This window comes from Pongo pygmaeus, chromosome 1 (genome assembly GCF_028885625.2).
Source record: "Pongo pygmaeus isolate AG05252 chromosome 1, NHGRI_mPonPyg2-v2.0_pri, whole genome shotgun sequence".
NCBI lineage: Eukaryota > Metazoa > Chordata > Mammalia > Primates > Hominidae > Pongo > Pongo pygmaeus.
In genome coordinates this window covers 47,333,617-47,352,378 of record NC_072373.2, presented here as the reverse complement: position 1 = coordinate 47,352,378, position 18,762 = coordinate 47,333,617, and the positions used below count along the sequence as shown (strand labels likewise).

At 53.5% G+C, this 18,762-nt stretch overlaps 1 protein-coding gene across 8 annotated transcripts; it reads right to left on the bottom strand.

Moving 5' to 3' along the window:
- Positions 1-1,232: 1,232 nt before the first annotated feature.
- PTPN7 (protein tyrosine phosphatase non-receptor type 7) lies at positions 1,233-14,403 on the bottom strand. 8 transcript variants are annotated; one of them, XR_008495648.2, is made up of 10 exons: positions 13,599-14,145; positions 12,429-12,612; positions 12,050-12,134; positions 9,846-9,922; positions 8,499-8,636; positions 8,000-8,110; positions 6,824-6,981; positions 4,590-4,703; positions 2,846-2,991; positions 1,233-2,715 (listed from the first exon to the last, which is right to left on the bottom strand). XR_008495648.2 is itself a non-coding variant. In XM_054462218.2 (10 exons), exons 2-10 carry the CDS (start codon positions 13,718-13,720, stop codon positions 2,898-2,900), a joined length of 1,083 nt encoding a protein of 360 aa, XP_054318193.1. In that variant the 5' UTR covers positions 13,721-13,772; positions 14,164-14,398; the 3' UTR covers positions 1,233-2,897. The 8 variants fall into 8 exon arrangements, 6 of the variants coding, with proteins under 6 accessions (XP_054318193.1, XP_054318164.1, XP_054318184.1 ...); XR_008495649.2 differs by having other exon boundaries at positions 1,233-2,671; XM_054462218.2 differs by adding an exon at positions 14,164-14,398 and having other exon boundaries at positions 1,233-2,991; positions 13,599-13,772.
- Between the last annotated feature and the right edge of the window lie 4,359 nt (positions 14,404-18,762).

Here is an 18,762-nt window from a genome sequence, read left to right as displayed (position 1 = left end):
AAGGTTTGGGCTAGCATAATATTCTGGGTGTTTTTTGTTGTTGTTGTTGTTGTTGTTTTGACGGGGTCTTGCTGTATGGCCCAGGCTGGAGTGCAGTGGTGGGATCTCGACTCACTGCAGCCTCCACCTCCTAGGGCTCAGGTGATTCTTCCACCTCAGCCTCCCGAGTAGCTGGGACTACAGGCATGCACCACCATGCCCGCCTAATTTTTGTATATGTGGTAGAGACGGGGTTTTGCCATGTTGTCCAGGCTGGTCTCGAAGCCCTGAGCTCGAGCAATCTGCCTGCCTCAGCCTCCCAAAGTGCTGGGATTACAGGCATGAGCCTGGCCAATATTCTGGTTTATTACGCACCATCTTTCTAACCTCTGCCCTTTATAAGTCCTCCTCTAGCTCCTAAGATAAAGGCTATGGACTGAATGTTTGTGTCCCCCCAAATTCATAGGTTGAAGTCCTAATCCCTAAGGTGATGGTATTAGGAGGTGATTAAGTCATGAGGGTGGGGCCTTATAAAGGGGGCCGGTAGGGTTGTGGGGAAGAATACCAGCCCACAACCTTTTCACCATGCAAGGACAGAAAGAAGGCTGTGCCTAATAGCCAGACACTGAGTCTGCAAGGGTCTTGATCCTAGACTTCCCAGCTTCCAGAACTGTGAGCAATACATTTCTTTTTTTCTTTTTTCTTTTTGAGATGGAGTCTTGCTCTGTCATCCAGGCTGGAGTGCAATGGCACGATAGCTCACTGCACCCTCCACCTCCAGGGTTCAAGCGATTCTCCTGCCTCAGTCTCCCGAATAGCTGACTACAGGTGTGTGCTACCACGTCCGGCTAATTTTTTTTGTATTTTTAGTAGAGACAGGGTTTCACTGTGTTAGCCAGGATGGCCTCGATCTCCTGACCTCATGATCTGCCTGCCTCAGCCTCCTAAAGTGCTGGAATTACAGGCATGAGCCACCACGCCAGGCCAGCAATACATTTCTGTTGTTTAGAAGCCACACGGTTTATGGTAGTGTGAATTGTTACAGCTGCCTGAGTAGGCTATGAGGGTCCACCCTGTCTCACTTCCTAAATTGACTTTGGTTTCACCTTATTTTATGTCCTTGGAAGTGCTAGAAAAGTGCATATCCCAAGGGCAAAGATTTGCAGCCTGCCTGTCCCTGGTCTGCAGTCTTTCTCTCTTGCTACAAAGAGGCCCCAAAGGGCCAAGAAGAAGATGGAAAGAAGGAATGAGTCAGTCATCCAAGAAGTCTTTATTTTCCCACTTGGTTACTGTTCTGGAGCTTGTACCCTCTGAGCTCTGAGATGGGGTTGGGGGGACAGTGCCAGGGAGGGCCTGTGGGGCTGTGCAGTTGCTTTCCTCTGGGCTGGCTCTGAGCCCAGGGCAGGATCAGGCACTTGAGAGCTCCCCACCGAGCCTCATTGGCATAGACAGTCGTGCCTTTCACAGGGCTCAGGGGAGGCGGAGGTATGGGCAAGTCCATCCCCAAGGCTGTAAGGAAGGAGCAGCTCCTCCATAAGGCCAAGCAGAAGCATTAGGGAAATCATCCTCAGTTTTAGCACTGCGTATTCTTCAGGAGAGAAGTCCTGAGTGAGGAGGCCCAGCTGTTCTCCAGATCCAGCTCCTTGGGGGTTTCCACAGAGAACTGGTATCAAGGCAGCTGTCAGGGGCAGCGTGCCTGGTGATGCGGCATCTTACCTTCATCCCCATCTCAGAATGGGCAGCCAGTCTCAGATTCAAGGAGGACGAATCCTGAGGTGTGGCGTTCAGTCCTGAGATAGACCTGAGGTCCCCTGGAAATTGTGTTGATGCTGAGATGGATGAGGGGCGCTCATTCTCTTGGGTAGACAGTGAGGAGTCCTGGTTCAGCCGAGCCTCCATGTCTGTGTGGATGGTTATGACCCTGATTGTTTTTGGAAACAGCCAAGCTCTCCGGGTGTACTCAGCAAATGCAAGGTATAGAGGGTCATGGCGGGGTTGGTCATCTAAAATCATACTGAGCACTTTGCCTCCTCTTCTCCCCTTGCCTGTTTCTTTTGTCTTCCTGCATACCCAGGGTATTATTTGAGCCATGGAAGCAAAACACAGACTGCTCAGCCTCCCTAAGAGTAGTTGGTGGGAGTGGCCAGCAACCATGGAGGCAGGAGCAGCCCCTCTTTGCCTCTGAGTAGTCCCCACACGTTCCCTCTTCCAGAGATTTCAACTGCCAGGCCTGGTCACCTCTGTAGCCTACTCTTAGGACACATGGGTGGAGGCAAGGGTAACCAGAGTCCTTGTTCTTTCTTTTGATTGGGGTTGTCCAGCCCTTCCGATGTGTGGTCAGGGAGCAGAGTCACTGCACAGATGTTGAGACTTGGAGATCAAGACCAGACTTTTCCCCATTCTTGCATCTGGCCTGTGCTTGGGTAGGACCTCGGGTGAAGGATGATCTTGGAATCACCCTTTTGTCAGCCCCAGGAAGGAGTGGCTGGAGTGGTTTCTAGAAACTTCTCTCATTGCTTTTCCCTCATGGCAGCTAAGCACTTAATGTTCATGTTATAGAAGAGGAAACTGAAGCTCACAAAGAGTGTCTCAGAGAAGTCCAGGACATCTGGGCTTCTTTCTTTGTCTGTCATTAATGCCAGCTCCTGTCTTTAAGTTCAGAGAGACATTGGAGGTTCCCCTTACTGTCCATCTGGGGCCAACAGAGGAAGCAGAGGAGTGGCCAGTGTTGAAGACCTGGAATCCGGCCCCTTGTCCTTACTGATGCTGCTTCCGGTGACTGCAAGCACCACTAAGGAGGCACTCCTTCCCCACACCAACCCAAGGGGTACCCCCAGATCACTCGGCCCACTTTCCCCAGACCCACCTTCCCAGGCTTGAGGGAGGTAGGCACCTGGGCCGCTGGAGGGTGGCAGGGGTCAGGGGCTGGGTTCCTCGGGCAGCTGGCCTGCATACAGGGCCAAAGTGTGGTGCAGGAACTGGTACTGCTCTGCCGTCTGGATCATCCCCCCTCTGCAAGGAGAAACACACAGACCATGAGTGAAGGAGGGTCAGGGTGCTGGCAGAATGGCTCCAGTCAAACATCCTTGTGGTCCTACTGGGAAAGTCCTGACTTTCTCAAAGAACATGCCAACTCCTTTGCCTATATTCATCTTTTCACTTTTTTTTTTTTTTTTTTTTGTGAGACAGAGTCTCACTCTGATACCCAGGCTGGAGAGCAGTGGTATGATCTCGGCTCACTGCAACCTCTGCCTCCCAGGTTCGAGTGATTCTCCTGCCTCAATCTCCTGAGTAGCTAGGACTACAAGTGCCTGCCACCTTGTCCAGCTAATTTTTGTATTTTTAGTAGAAATGGGGTTTCACCATGTTGCCCAGGGTGGTCTTGAACTCCTGACCTCAAGTGATTGGCCCGTCTTGGCCTCCCAAACTGCTAGGATTACAGACATGAGCCACCATGCCCCACCACTGTATTCATCTTTTCTACTTGCTACTCCTCCTTGCTGCTCCTCAGATCTGCTGTGAGAGAAGTCCTCTGCCCCTTACACGTGCTGAGGGGTGATGCCCCATGTTGACACTTGGTCTTCCTTGATCCACTCAGCTCCTGGGACAAAACCAGATCTCTGAAGCCTTGGGTCGGGCCAGGAATACTCCTGAGCCTCAAGTTTCCTTCTTTCTAATAATCTTAAAAGTAAAAATAATGATTCCATACATTTGTATAGTAGTTTCCATTTCCAAAACACTTTCATATAAGTTAACTCATTTCTTACAACAGTTTTCTAGGGGAAGGAGCCATTATCTCTGTCTAGATAAAGAAGAAGTGGGCTGGGCACAGTGGCTTAAGCCTGTAATCCCAGCACTTTGCGAAGCCAAGGGGGCATTGTTGAACCCAGGAGTTCGAGACTAGTCTGGGCAACATAGTGAGACCCCCATCTCTATTATTAAAAAAAGAAGAAAGAAAAAAAAAGAAATGGGGGCTCAGAGAAATCTAGTGACATCTCAGTGAGACAGATGTCGGAATCTGAACACCGGCTCTGCCTCCACCCAGTGAGCTTCTTTGCACTACTTGTTGCTGCCTCATATCATGTTTAATTCCAGGCATCCAAACCAACATTCCAGATAGATATTCTTTTTTTTTTTTTTTTTTTTTTTTGAGTCAGAGTCTCGCTCTGTCACCCAGGCTGGAGTGCAATGGCACAATGTCGGCTCACTGCAACCTCCACCTCTTGGGTTCAAGCAATTGTCCTGCCTCAGCCTTCTGAGTAGCTGCGATTACAGGGGCCCACACCAGGCCTGGCTAATTTTTGTATTTTTAGTAGAGACAGGGTTTACACCATGTTGGCCAGGCTGGTCTCGAACTCCTGGGCTCAGGTGATCCACCCGCCTCAGCCTCCCAAAGTGCTGGGATTACAGGTGTGAGCCACCGCGCCCAGCCATCCAGATAGATATTTTTTCCTGGTTGTTAGTTGCAAAATAAACAGCTCTAAGCAGAAAGGGTTTCTTCCTTTCTTGCAGGAGTGCTTGATGGTGATGGGCCTAGCAGAGCTCTGGGGCCCAGAGGCACTGATGCCACCCGTTAACGTTGTTGGCCTTGTTTACACCCACAGACCCACCTGTCTAGCCGCAGTTGGCACACAATACCCAGAATGTCCACTTCCCCTCGGGCTTTCAGCTGTTGACAGCCAATTCGTGTGGCGATGAAGCAGCCCGTCCGGCCAATCCCTGCACTGGAGATAGCCAGGGACGGAGGGAGGTCATGGGATACCAGGGAATATGAGAGCCAGGCCCCAAACTATGGAGAAAGAAATGGGACCTGCAGGTGCTATATTTTGGGGATAGGGCTCTGGAGATGGAGGCAGGTAGCAGTATTCTGCATTCCAGTCCCCTTGGGGGCCCTGCTGGAGGCAGGTTTTAACTGGCACGAGAGGAGTTTACATTTCTTACCAGCCTCACTGTAAGCCTGTTGCAGGCCACCTTCTGGTCCCTGTGGACGTTTTGACCATCTCCCTTCTGCTGAGTCTACAGTGGTTTCCAACAGACGGTTTCCCACTTGTGGGTGTGCTGACCCTCGAGCCCTCCTTATCTAACCTTGACTTCCTCTCAGCTCAGACTCATCTTCCACGCAGTCCACGCCCGGCCCCTCTGTTTCCCACCGTGGCGCCCTCCCACAGTCTTCTCTCCGCTCTGTTCTGCTTGCTCCATCGTGCCCTCTCTTTATTTCAAAACCCCTAGGCCTCCCCTTCCTCTTGCATGTGCCCCTAATGACCTCCCTGCACATGTCCCAGTGCTACCTGTGGGTGGGCTGGGAGGCCCCTGTGTCATGCCTTTTGCCTCTGTGCTCTGTTTTATTTAGGATATGCACTCCCAAATGGTCTCTTTCTTTAGTCTTGTCCCCTACGACACCCCCTCACTCTAGCCCAATCCATTTTTCACTCTATAGCCAAAGTGTTCTTTTAAAATGGCAAATCCAAGTGTCTTAGCCAGTCCTACAAGGCCCCTCATCATCTGACCTTCACTGGCCTTCCAAACCCATCTCTCATCATTACCACACATAACCTCTGGGCCTAACCTATAACCCTGCTCCCAGCAGTGTATCCATTTTCACATTTCTTCTCTGGGCCTTAGCATATGCTGTTTCACCTGCCTGGAACATGTTCCCTTCCCTCTCTTCACTTCGCTAATTCACCTTTCAGGTCTTAGCTTGGCTTAGATGGCCTTTCTCTTGCAAAACTTTCTCTGGTCAAAGTCTGGCTTTGGAGACTTGGTTCTATGGTCCCCATAATATCCCCATCATAGCTCTCATCACATTGTGTGGTAATTAATTTTATTTTGAGACAGAGTTTCGCTCTTGTTGCCCAACCTGGAATGCAATGGTGCGATCTCGGCTCACCACAACCTCCACCTCCTGGGTTCAAGCAGTTCTCCTGCCTCAGCATCCCGAGTAACTGGGATTACAGGCATGCGCCACCATGTGTGGCTAATTTTGTATTTTTAGTAGAAACAGGGTTTCTCCATGTTGGTCAGGCTGGTCTTGAACTCCCGACCTCAGGTGATCCTCCCGCCTCAGCCTCCCAAAGTGCTGAGATTATAAGCATGAGCCACTGTGCCCAACCTAATCTGCCTTCTTTCTCACCAGCCTATAAACCTGTCTGGGAAGAAATCAAACTGCTTGGTTCATAGCTGTTTCCTTAGCATCTAACACTGTGCCTGACAATAATAGGTTTTCTTTTTTTGAGATGGAGTCTCGCTCTGTCACCCAGGCTGGAGTGCAGTAGTGTGATCTCGGCTCACTGCTACCTCTGCCTCCAGCGTTCGAGCAATTCTCCTGCCTCAGCCTCCCAAGTAGCTGGGATTACAAGCGTGTGCTACCACGCCTGGCTAATTTTTGTATTTTTTAGTAGAGACAGGTTTTCGCCATGTTGGCCAGGCTGGTCTCAAACTCCTGACCTCAAGTGATCTGCCCATCTCGGCCTCCCAAAGTGCTGGGATTATAGGTGCGAACCACCTCGCCCGGCCAATAATAGGATTTTCAATACATATTTGTTGGATGAGTAAATGAGTTCCCCAACAGCTGGAATCCTGTTTATGTCCTCCTGCAGCTGACTGGGACCTTCCTGATATTCTGTCCCTTCTGTGGATGGGGCCTGGGTGTCCAGCCCAGATGTCTAGGTTCTGCATGAAGGAGGTGAAAAGAACAGAGCCCTTGCTGAATGGCCTTGCGAGTCATGTCCGAGTAAGGACTAGGCTTGCCTGATGCTCTTCTGCTCAGACCCTTCCCCAGGAGAGACCCAGGGGGCAGGGGAGGGGAGCACAGTCCACAAGCTGCAGTGAAGGGAGGGCGACGCACCTGCAGTGGACTACGATGGGCCCGGGGCGGGCGGCTGTCTCCGGGCTCTCCTCCACCTCTGCCACTAGGCGCAGCAGGGGCCCAGCTGATTCTGGTGTCTGGTGGTCGGGCCAGGCCGAGAAGAGGATGTGCTTTACTGACCGGCACTCTTCCTGGTACTGGGTTGGAGACAAGGCATGAGAACCAAGGTCAGGGTGGAGGGCACTGTCTACCTTCTTCTCTGGTGCCTGAATAGGGCAAGGGCTGGAATTACCCTGTGGGGGTGTCATCTACTCAAAGCAAGCTAGGTTGCAATTTTCGTGCCCATCGTTCTCCACCACTTCTCCCTTCAAAATCGTGGGAAGGAGCATTGTCCTGGGAGAGGGGAGAGACCCAAATTCAAATCCTGGCTCTGCTTCCCGTAAGCACATGACTTTGGGCAAGTCCCTTGATCTCATTTTCTTCACCTGGAAAATGGGGACAGTGGTATCTTACTGGTTTACTTGCCAGGATATTTGGAGGAGAATGAGTTGATAAAGGAATGCTTTCAAAAATATAAAACACCATAAAATAATAGAAGGCATTTTAAAAGCCCTTGTGTACATGTTATTCTTTCTTTTTTTTTTTTGTTTTATTTTGTTTGCTTTTTTTTGAGACAGACAGTCTCACTCCATCACCCAGGCTGGAGTACAGTGGCACAATCTCGGCTCACTGCAACCTCTGCCTCCTGGGTTCAAGTGATTCTCCTGTCTTAGCCTCCCAAGTAGCTGTAATTTTTAGTAGAGACAAGGTTTCACCATGTTGGCCAGGCTGGTCTGGAACTCCTGACCTCAAGTGATCCACCCACCTCAGCCTCCAAAGTGCTGGGATTACAGGCGTGAGCCGCCACACCTGGCCTTCCACATCTCCTTTAACCTCCTCTCCTTGCCGTGGCCCAGCTCCTGGATCCTGCCTGTCCTTGCCTGACCATTTACACAGATGGGCGGGTACTTCCTGATAGTCCTATTTGGCTTGTTGGCTCTGCCCTATTAGACTAGAGGCTGAGGACAGTGCTCAAGTTTCTCTTTCTTCTATAGATGTGGGTTTAAGATGGTTTAGATGAGCAAACCCTTAGCTCCTAGTGAAGAGCCAGCCTGAGTTCCAGAGATGCTGTGGGCAGCCCAACTTCCTGCTGGGCCTGGCTCCCGGGGGTGGTACCTGGATGGTAAGCTGCCGCACAGTGTATTCTGTGCACTCTTTCATGTCCTGGATGCGGATCTGGAAGGGTCCATAGGTTTCCTCTTCTGTGGGCCAGTAGTGGACACATTTCTAGGAGGGAGGGAGCTGGGAGTCAGAAGAGGGTCAGCTGGAGCAGGTGACAGGGTAGCAGAGAGGGGCTGGTATCTCTTCCCCATCCTCCACCCCTACTGGATGGGAGGTCAGCAACAGGGAGCCTGGCTCTTCTGAGCTTGATACCTGCAAGCAGAGTGCTCACCCTATCCCATATTTTGGCCATAGACAGCCTCCCAGGGCTACATCTCAGGGAACTTTCTGAGAGGTATGAGCTGGGGCTGGCTCCCAGGGAAACCTCTGGTTCTCTGAGCTGCCCTGTGTGTGGGGTGGGGGTGGGGGTCCTGAGCTGCCCTGTGTGTGGGGTGGGGGTGGGGCAGGCATAGCACTTTCTGGGTTCATCATGAACTGTGGCTCTGCCTCCTACCTCCTCGCCCTCTCGGAGTTGAGTGAGCATGACAATGAGGGACACTTCCTCTTGCCACACCATCTCCCAGAAGTCCGACACAGTGTTGGGCATGGGGCCCTGGGTGGCAATGTAGACCTTCTCCTTCCCATCATAGCCCTGGAAGGTGGAAGCACAGGGGAAGGGGTGGGGAGCAGTGAGAGCAGAGCTCTGGGGAGATCCTGGATGCCTCAGGTGCTGGGGTCAGCTTGAAGCTGTGAACCACACGTGTAGACACACACATGCACGAACATGCACACTCAGAAGCCACATGATGGAAAGGATACGGGTTCTGGAATGAGGATCAGATCCCTGTTCTGCTGTTTCCTGGCTGTACCACTATAAGCCAGTTACCTAGCCTCCGTAAGCCTCAGTGATATCATCTGTAAATTGGGCATAATAATATCTATCCTGTAGGAATATAAAGTGGATTAAATTTAGTAAGATATATTGAGAGTCTAGCCATTAGCAAGTGCTGTATAAATGTTTATTTCCTTCCTCCTCTGCTGCTTTCTTCTAGCACAAAATACCTAAACAGTGTTTAATATTTGTTTAGTGACAGTTTCACATTTACATGTTACTTTTCTATAAAAGTAGTAGCAAAATGTAGCACACTTTCCCTAACCTGATTTTCTCACCTTCAGGATCCTCAGCTTCCTGCTTCTCAGGATGATGGTGAAATCCAGACTGCAGTTGATCTGGTATTGGCCGGCAGATGTAAGATCATGTTTCCCCATGGCTTCCCTAGCTAAGAGCTTTACGCCTCCCTGCGCCCCTGACTGATGTCTTATCCACATTGAGTCACTAGAGAGCACTGCTTTTACATCTCCTTAGGGCCCACAGCAGCGAGAAGCTGGCGTGGAGCACCCACCCAGCCTGGAGCTTCCTATAGCTTGACATCAATCAACCATCTTTACATAAAAGGGGCTATCTGAGGGACAGTTAAGGTAAGTTGGCAGGGAGGTCCCATTAGTGCTGGAATCACCTATGCAGTTCTCGGCAGCTGTGAGCCCTTAAATAGCTGGAGATTGGGTTCAACAATGCTAACTTCCTGCTAAGTTTGGAGAGCGGCATGGGAGGGCTGATAGCGGAGGTTAGGGAGACTTGGTGGTCTCTCCAGATATTTTTCAACATCTGCTCTGTTTTTTAGGTTGGTGCCTTGAGGCATGTTCAGTACTAGCCCAGCTTGGTAGGGCTATGACAGCAGTGAGCTGGAGCAGGGAGGGCAGAAAATGCAGGCACCTGATCCACCAGCCAGGGCTGGAAGATATTCTCAGACGTCTGAGAATTCCCCCATTCCCCGCCCACCACTGAAGCCAGGCCACTCACTCGGATGTAGTTGGCATTGATGTAATCTCCGTCCTCCTGGCTCTGTGCCCGGCCTAGACAGACACGGCTCTGGGGATCTAGGAAATAAAAATCAGCAGAGGTCAGAGGTCAGAAGGTGACCAACTAACACAGACTCCAGCAGGGTCAGAAAGAGGAGAGTTCCTGTGCTCATCACAGTCATAGCACCTTGTGTATAGCAGGTGGCCTTATACCCACTGAAGTTGTTGTTGTTGTTTTTAGAGACAGGGTCTCATTCTGTTGCCTAGGCTGGAGTGAAGTGGTGTGATCATAGCTCACTGTGACCTCTAACTCTTGGGCTCAAGTGATACTTTTGTCTCAGCCTTTGACATAGCTGGGACTATAGGCAAATGCCACTACACCTGGCTTATTTATTTATTTCTGTTTTTTGTAGAGATTGGGTTTCACTTTGTTGCCCAAGCTGGTCTTGAATTTCTGGCTTCAAGCAATTCTCCCACCTCAGCCTCCCAAACTGCTGAGATTACATGTGTGAGCCACCATGTCTGGCCCCTATTGAAGTATTTTATACGCAGACAGTAGGAAGCTATATAATGTTTTTGAGCAGGAGAGTGACATGATCAAAACAATAGTTTGGGAAGATTAACTGAGTGGTGCTGTATAGGATGGACTAGAGAAGAAAGGGAATGGAATAGCAGAGACCAAATGGGAAGATACAATATTAGATATAATATTCTAATAGATATAGTATTCTATCCTTGAGATCAGTACAGGTTTAGAATAAGATTATGCCACTAGGAATGGAAAAAGAGATGTAGAGGAAGAAGAATTTGTTTTCTAATGGTGAATATGGGATTCAGATGAGCAACTTGCCAGATATCACATAGCTGTGAAGTGGGACTAGGACTGAGATTCCACTCAGCCAGGAGGCATTTGGCCTCTGCCTCTAAGGGGGAAGGATTTCTCTAAATGAAACCCAAACATGGATGAAGAAGCTGGCTTGTGAGGAAAGGAGAAGAGACTCTCGCTCTGCTCATGCCAGCCTGGTCATGGACAGAAGGTACCCTGGGGACCAGGGGAATCTCAGGCAAAGGAATTTTTCCCTTTTCTGGTGGCTGCAGGGCTGATTAGAATTAGGCCAAGAACAAGGGCTACTCCTCCCCCTGGCCTGGAATAGCGCTAATAGCACCTTGATCCGCCCATGCAGGCAGAGGACACTCCAGGAGGGTTAGCAGGAGACAGGGCCCTTGTGCTCACTGAGCTAAAGCCTCAAGCTGGGAGTAGCTTCCCTGTAGGGAGAGCAGGGGAGGGAGGGAGAGGCTCCGGGGCCTCATGCCTGCCTCTGAAAAATAAAAGGTGCTTGTCCCGGGTCTGTCAGCTTGTCCCAGGTCTGTCAGCTCACCCCCTCCTAGCACAGTGTCCTCTATCCCCCCCTCCACTGCTCTCTTCCTGGCCGTTGCCCTGTCTCCATCTGACTTTCTCAAAGCAGTCTCTTTGGGACCCCTCCTGGTGGTGCTTCCTTCACTGCAAGCCTTGGCTGGGCATTTCCCATGCAAGAGGAAGACAAGGAAAAGGGCTTGGTGCAAGTAGCTAAGTTGAATATCTTAGGTAAGATATCCAACTTCTCTGTGCCTTAGTTTCCTCACTTGTAAAATGGTCATCACAGTACCAACTTCATGGGATTGTTGTGAGAAATGAGTGAATATAAAGGATTGAGGCTGGACGCGGTGGCTCACGCCTGTAATCCTAGCACTTTGGAAGGCCGAGGTGGGTGGATCACCTGAGGTCGAGAGTTCGAGACCAGCCTGACCAACATGGAGAAACCCCACCTCTACTAAAAATACAAAATTAGCCGGGCATGGAGGCACATGCCTGTAATCCCAGCTACTCGGGAGGCTGAGGCAGGAGAATTGCTTGAACCCGGGAGGCGGAGGTTGCAGTGAGCCCAGATTGCGCCATTGCACTCCAGCCTGGGCGACAAGAGTGAAAACTCCGTCTTAAAAAAAAAAAAAAGGGATTGAGAGCAGGGCCTGGCCCAGGGTACATATCTGCAAACATTATTATTGCTGCTGTTGTGATTCTTGCTCCTTCTTCCCCCTTTCTCTGCTGAGAGAAGATGTGCCAAGCAAGGTTGGTCTTCCCTGACTGAAACTGTGTACTTTGTCCTCTGAAGTTCTCTAGGCCCAGGGACTGTACCCAACTCCCTTCATCCCAGCTGCAGTTCTTACTTGGCAAGATGGTCTTGTATCGGTCCTTGGAGGCGTGGCCAGGGATGTCCAGGTCTTCGGGGCTGATAAAGTTTGAAGGGATCTTCTGGCAGAGGGAGGAAATGGGTGAGCAGCTGACTCCTAGCCTCCTTTTCTCTGCTTCTACCTTTTTCTAGAACAGCTGGACTCTGGCCATTCCTTCTTGACATTAGTATGTAGGCCTAGATGGGGTGGGGGCAGAAGGGGAAGCCTGGGGGCAGCCCCTCCCTTGGCCCTGAAGTTCTCTTTCCTAAGGGGCCCAAAGAGGAGACTTGCCCAGGGTGCCCGTGAGAGAATGGTTCCAGCTGGCTGCCTCTGATACAGAGGGCAGAGCGATTCGGAGGGGACCCCAATTTCTTACCAAGAATTCTTCTTCCAGTTGCTTGGGGCTGGGTGGCTGGCGCTGAAGGGCCCAGCGGGTAAGGGGGTGTCCAGCAGTGCGCAGAAAGTGTAGGGTGACCTCCCGGGGTGTGTTCACGGAGCAAATGGGTTCTACGGCCCCCAGGGACCGAACGTCCAGCATCAGAGCCACATTGGAGCCCCGCCTGCAGGCATAGCCCACCACTGCCTAGTGAGCACCCAATCATATTTGCTTTCTTTTCTTTTTATCTTTTCTTTTAGAGATAGGGTCTCTCTCTGTTGCCCAGGCCTGGAGTGTGATGGCACTATTATGGCTCACAGCAGCCTCAAACTCCTGGGCTGAAGCGATCCTCCCACCTCAGCCTCCAGAGTAACTGGGACCACAGGCACATGCTACCACACCTGGCTAATTTAAATTTTTTTTTTTTTTTTTTTTTTTGGAGAGACAGGGTCTTGCTCTGTTGCTCAGGCTGGTTTTGAACTCCTGGGCTCAAGTGATCCTCCTGCCTTGGCTTCCCAAAGTGCTGGGATTATAGGCATCAGCCACTGTGCCTGACCATATTTGCTTTTCTTACAAGTATTACTGTTATGAGGCACCTCTGAGGGGGCCACTCTTTATCTTTCCTTTAACCTGGAGGCCCAGTAAATTTAGGGTTTGGGCCCCTGCTGTGTACCCTCTTTTTTTTTTTTTTTTTTGAGAGAGGAGGTCTCACTATATTGCCTAGGCTGGTCTCTAATTCCTGGACTCAAGAGATCTTCTCACCTCAGCCTCCCAAAGTGCTGGGATTTGGGGCATGAGCTACCATGCCTGGCTCAGCCCTCTCCCTTTGTCAGCCAGAACAGGGCAGCCTTGAACTCAACTGCTCCTTCCAGCTGCCTGCCTCTTCCCACTCCCAGTCAGGCCCTGTGGCTCCGACATGCATCCAGCACCAAGAAGGCTGCTGGCCTTGCCTAGAATTTAGGGAGCAGGCTCATGGTTGATGTGAAAATCTGTGCTCCAGACATGCAAAGGACATGCAAATGAGCACTATTGGTTTCCTTTCCAAATTGGAGTCAACAACTGAGGGCCCTCTGGACCCTGCTGTCAGAGCTGGAGGGGCAGATGGAGGGAAGGGAGGAGCGGAATGGGGGCTCAGGGCTGGGAAGACCCCTCCCCCAGGGAAGATCTCACCTCTCCTGCAGCCGCACATGCTTCTTGGCTGGCGTTTTGGCAGGCGGAGGCTGGGTCATGGCTGCCCCCAAAGACAAGGTCAGCGGCTGTGCTCTGGAGCGCCCCCCATGGGCTTGGACCATGCTGGGGTGGGGTGCTGGGCCCAAGTGAGGCTCACTCAGCCATGAGGTCTGCCTGAAAGACAGGGCCCTCCTGTCTCTGGCCTGCCTGATTGGCCAGAAGGAGGCTCCCATGCCAGGCCGGGTTTGCACTGTTTTCACTGGGGCGTCTTCTATTCCCCAGGAGGTGGTCTCGTTTTCACTAAGGGAAGGACAGGATCTATTTGGTGGGACCCAGGGCAGAAGGCAATCTGGGGGTAGAGTAACGGCAAGATAAAGGGTAGAGATTGTGGATGAATATAGGAAAGAATCCAGAAGGAGGAAAAGAGAGAGGGGAGAGAGGCCACACACCAGAGTACACAGGGCTCTGAGTGGGTCCAAGTGGGAGAAGGCAAGGGAGGAAACAGAAAACATGTGTTCTCTAGGACGGAAGGGAGAAAGCGTGCAGAAGCCATCTCTGAGCTAACCAGTGGGCCTTCTCCTGAACAGGGAATGGAGGCCTCCAGCAGTGTTGGAGCTGGTTGGGCAGCCAGGCAGGCGGGCTCCTGGACCCCAGCAGGGTCCTCTCCTAACTGCTGCTGTTCCACTCCCAAGTCTATTTCTGGCTTCTGGGGTCTCTGTCCAGGGAGGTAGCCTGGAGGTGTTTCCTTCCTCCTCCTGCCCATCCCCCGTCTCCCGCCTCTGTAACCGTCACAGGAAATGGCCTCACCAAGCCCTTGAGCGACAGCGCATGGTGAGGCGACAGCTGGGGGCAAGACAGGGGGCCCGGAGGTGGTGGGACCATCTCCTCTTGGGGGCAGTCCCTATCTCCCAGAGCCAGGGTCACAGTGGGCGAGGTGGCGGGGGTGTTGAGTCACCAAGGCAGCAGGGACGGAGGTGAGGGGACAGAGTGGGCCTGGCACAGGTGTGAGTGGTAGAGCGAGGGTCTCTGGCAGCAGAAAGGGTCCCTTCAGCCTCTGCTCTCCTTGCAGCTCCCTGTGGCTTCCCTGCTCACCCCCGTCTTGGGGACATCAGGTCTGTGAGCACCCATACCCCAGCCAGGCACTGTGGCACCCCACTTGCCCTCCCGCTCTCCCTCCTAGAGATGCCCTCTTATATCCCCGGAGTTCGCACCCCCCAGGGCCACAGGACTCCCAGTCCCCCCTTCAGATACTTACTGAAGCAGCTGTGGCCCCCAGGCTGCCTCTTGCCAGCTGTCTGTCTGTCTGTCAGTCTGTCTTTGAGGGCTGAGAAGGCTCCAGGAAGCCAGCTTCCTCCCTCCGCCCCTCCTTGCTGCCACCCACGCACACCCCAGCTGCATTCTGCCCTCCTGTGCCTGCTGCCGCTGCCACCAGGGGTCGGCTGCCTCCCGCCTGTGCCCTTCTGGGGCCCAAGGCCCTGTTCCCTGGGAATGGGTGAGGGGCCAGGCCTTCCCGACCGTCCTGCTTTCCCCAGCTTCCAGACCCTCTCCCCTCTTCTGTGTTTCTCCTCTGGGTCTTTGTCACATCCAGCCGCTGCCTACTTGCTGGGCACAGCTCGCCTGACCCCCAGCTCTGTGCTGTCCCACAAAGAACCCAAGGCTCTCCTGCTTAACCTGACCTTGCGGAGGCTTATTTCTCCTTCTCTGCTTCTGCCCCACAGCCCTCTCCCTCAAAGCCCTTGCTGCTTCAAGCCTTGGGAATTCATGGCCAAGCACAGACCACATCTTCCCAGAGCAGATGTGGCACAGACTTGGGGTGGGGAAAAAGAGGAGGCAAGAATCCATGCCTCACAATGTGAAGGAAAGGGCTGGGGCCAGGCCAAAAAGGTCGTCTCCACAGCCATGGCCCAGCTCTCCACAGCCCACGGCCTGAGTGTAGGCCAGCCCAGCAGGAAGCAGATAGCAGAGTCCACTTGTGGGAGGGAGTCTGAGGGGCTTCCCCTGGGCCCCCAGCCCCCTGTAGTCCTCCTCCCAGAACCCTGACATCTACTTAGAAGACTTACAGACAGTGGACAGTCTCTGGCCCTCACACCGGGGGACTCCCATGTCCTCTTCGCTGCTGGGGTGCCTGGATGCCTGGGACCTGAAGGGTAGCCCCCAAGTCCAAGACTCCTCTGCCCACTGCCCCTGCCTGACCTTGGCAGGCTCCTTGCGGGCCAGCAGCCCAGCCGGTTCATGCTCGCTGCATGCCTCCTTTTACCTTATAACATTTCAAACGCCCTTCCCTTCCCGGCCCCCAGCACGCGCAATCCACGTCCTCTTTCTTCCTCCTACTTCCCTGATTCAGCTGTCAAACGGTGACAGCAAAAAAGAAACGAGGTACCCTAGGCACAGGGGGTAGGCACGCCGGAGGGGGTGGTCGGGAGGGGGCTGGCCTTCTGCTGGCCCCTTGGGGAGGAGGGTTGAGATGAAGAACACGAACGGCCCTCAGAGGCTCAGAAGGCCTCCCAGCACCCGCCCTTGCTCTTGGCAGTGGGGACAGGGGCTGGCTCTTTTTTGAGCCCCTCCATGGCCAGCTGATCCTGGCGCCTCCTTCCTTGCAGCCTGCGTTCCTCTCCAGAGGGGGTGGGTTTCCCTGAGGAGGAGGCCGATTAGGGCTGGGAAAGGGGTTGGTTCCCGTGCTCAGGACAGACTGGAGGGAAGCAGGAACCTGGGAATCCCTAACAGGCTTGCGGGCAGTGACCTGGAGACTGGCCTCTGCCTCACCCCCTACACCAGTCAGTGTTTCCACTGGTGGGTAGTGGGGGCCCTGGGGACACAGGAGGGGGCAGGTGGGGGTTGGAAAGAGGGCCCAGCTCTGAGCCTATGCTGATTGTTATCAAGAACAGGAAGCTAGGACACCACAGGGTGGGAGGAGGAAGCGGCAAAGCCCTCCCCACACAGGTCTGCCTGGTCCCCCCAAGTTTCCAGGGTCTGAGCCCTGTTGGCTGTGAGCCCACCCCTTTCCCCCACAGACCGAGGCCTAGCAGTGGCTGGACAGTTGGAAGCTGAGCTTCACAGCAAGGAAACTGGGAGCCAGGAGATGGGGAAGATAGTTGGGGTTGGGGGTGCGGGTAGTGGCTGAGCATTAGGCAAGACCTCTCAAGGATCCCCTGGTCCCTCTGGGTGGGTGTGGGGTAGAGGGGACCGTCACTCCTTGGCTCCTGCCCACTTCTTCTTCTCCTGTGCTTAGGGATTCCTGGACATCCATGGAGGCGTGTGGCCAGAGCTCATGAGGGCTGAGGATGCAGACTGCAACCTCAGATGGCACAAGACACGCATCATCGCCCTGCGCCAGCTCCTCCCCAGCCTGGCCTGGTGACTTGGGACGCCCCTCTCTGCCCTCTCTGGAGTGGACTCTGTCCCATCTGGGCTGCTGGAAGGCTCCTGGGAGTGACTCCCTCTCCCCTCCAGAACCTTCCCACCCCTGGGGCTAAAAGGTCCCAGCAGTTCTCAAACTTCCATCACTCGAATTGATTTGTGTTCCTGGGTTGAGATTTAGGTTCTAGCCACCCTCGACTCCAGAGAAAGTATAGTAATAGTTGGAAATCAGAAAGATCTGTGCATAATGAGTCTAAACGTAGCTTATTAACTGTGTGACCTTGGGCAAATTGCTGAGTCTCAGTCTCCTCCTCAGCTTCCTCCCTCCACTGGGGGATGATCATAGCACCTCCCTTGTCAGCTCATGGCGTGCTTTGCTCACGGAGGAGAGGTTGGGAGTCAGCAGCCAGAGGACCGAGGAGCTGGGAGGAGCTGGCTGGGGAAGTGGGCCTGGGAGCAGCACAGGGTGAGGAGGTCATGGCTGCCGGGTCTCACCTCTCGCCAGCCTCCCTCTTCCTCCTCACTGCTGACTTTCTCAGCCCAACCCGGGCTGCCGGGGCACTTCCAGCCGAGCACTGAGGAAGTTCAGGAAGGAGTCACTCCCAGGGGTCTCCCAGCATCCCGGGTGGGACAGAGTCCACTCCAGGGAGGACAAAGAGGGATGTCCCAAGCCACCAGGCCAGGCTGGGGAGGGACTGGTGCAGGGCATGACGCATCCTGAGAGTCAGCCTTGTCCCATCTGAGGCTGTGGTGGGTGCCCTCAGCCCTCCCAAGCTCTGGCCACACACGTCTTGACTCTCTTGTTTCCCCCTCTAGTGATTCCCAGTTCCAGGGCTGTGAGCCGCAGCTCCCTGCCCCAAGTGTCAGAAGCACCCCCCTCCCCAGCCCCGGCCTGGGGAAAGGCGGCCGTTACATCTGGAATTCCCAGAAGTCTTTGCTCCTTGCCAGCCCCTAGGGAGTAGGGAGCTCCTTGCTGGGGAGCAGTTGGCCCCCAGAGGCAAAGGCTGCCACCTTCTAACAATCCAAGGGGAGGATCCTGGCGAGAGAGTCAGCTGCTGGGGGCCAGGACTGCTGGGTCCTGCACACTCCACCTGCTCTGCCCCCTTCCTAGCTGCCCTCCTCGGCTCCTCTCTGGAGAAGCACTAGGATCTTGGGTGGCTGCTTCTCCATCCTTCCCACCCACAAAATCCTAGGCCAGCCTGAGCTGGCTTGTTCTGCCTCAACTTTACAGGCTCTGGCTTGTTCCTGTTTGTGTGGGGGAGACAGAAACACTGAGAACTGGATCTGGGAAGCCTCATCCCAGAGGAAGCAGGGAGACAGCAGGGGAGACAGGGTGAGGGGGCAAGGAAGTGTTGTTAGGGACATGGGATGAGTCCAGGCCGACCAGAGTGACAACTGCACCCCTGTCTCAAAGCTTCAACCCTGCGCCGGGCCAGCTAGGACCTCCTGCTACCTTTTGGATGAAGGGGAACATCCCATACCCTTTACCCCTGGCTGAGAGGACCAGTAATCCAGCCCTGCTCGGCACTGGGATGCCAGGGCCAGCCTGCCAGGAGGTCCAGGAAAATGCCTGGTTCTTTGCCCGATGCTGGAACTCAGGACCCTGGCAGGAAGATTTTAGGGTAGAAGAGTCCCTCCCTCTCTCCCAAGCCCAGAGCCAGCCAAATGGACATCTATTCTACAATGTGGCCTTTTCTTCCCAGGGGCTCCCGTCTCCCTCCCGCTCTGTGTTGTCCCTGGACACCCACTCATACATCCATCCAGACAGGTGTGTACACCCTCATGGCCCACGTTTGCACAAATGCAC

What these genes read in the sequence shown, in the direction of transcription:
- PTPN7 (XM_054462179.2), bottom strand. Translation starts at nt 14,110, where the DNA reads ATGTTTTCTGTTTCCTCCCTTGCCTTCTCCCACTTGGACCCACTCAGA. An exon ending in TGCGGCAGCTTACCATCCAG is followed by an intron (nt 6,982 to 7,999) that starts GTACCACCCCCG and finishes TCTCCAACCCAG; the next exon opens with TACCAGGAAGAGTGCCGGTC. An exon ending in TGCCAACTGCGGCTAGACAG is followed by an intron (nt 2,992 to 4,589) that starts GTGGGTCTGTGG and finishes TTCTCCTTGCAG; the next exon opens with AGGGGGGATGATCCAGACGG.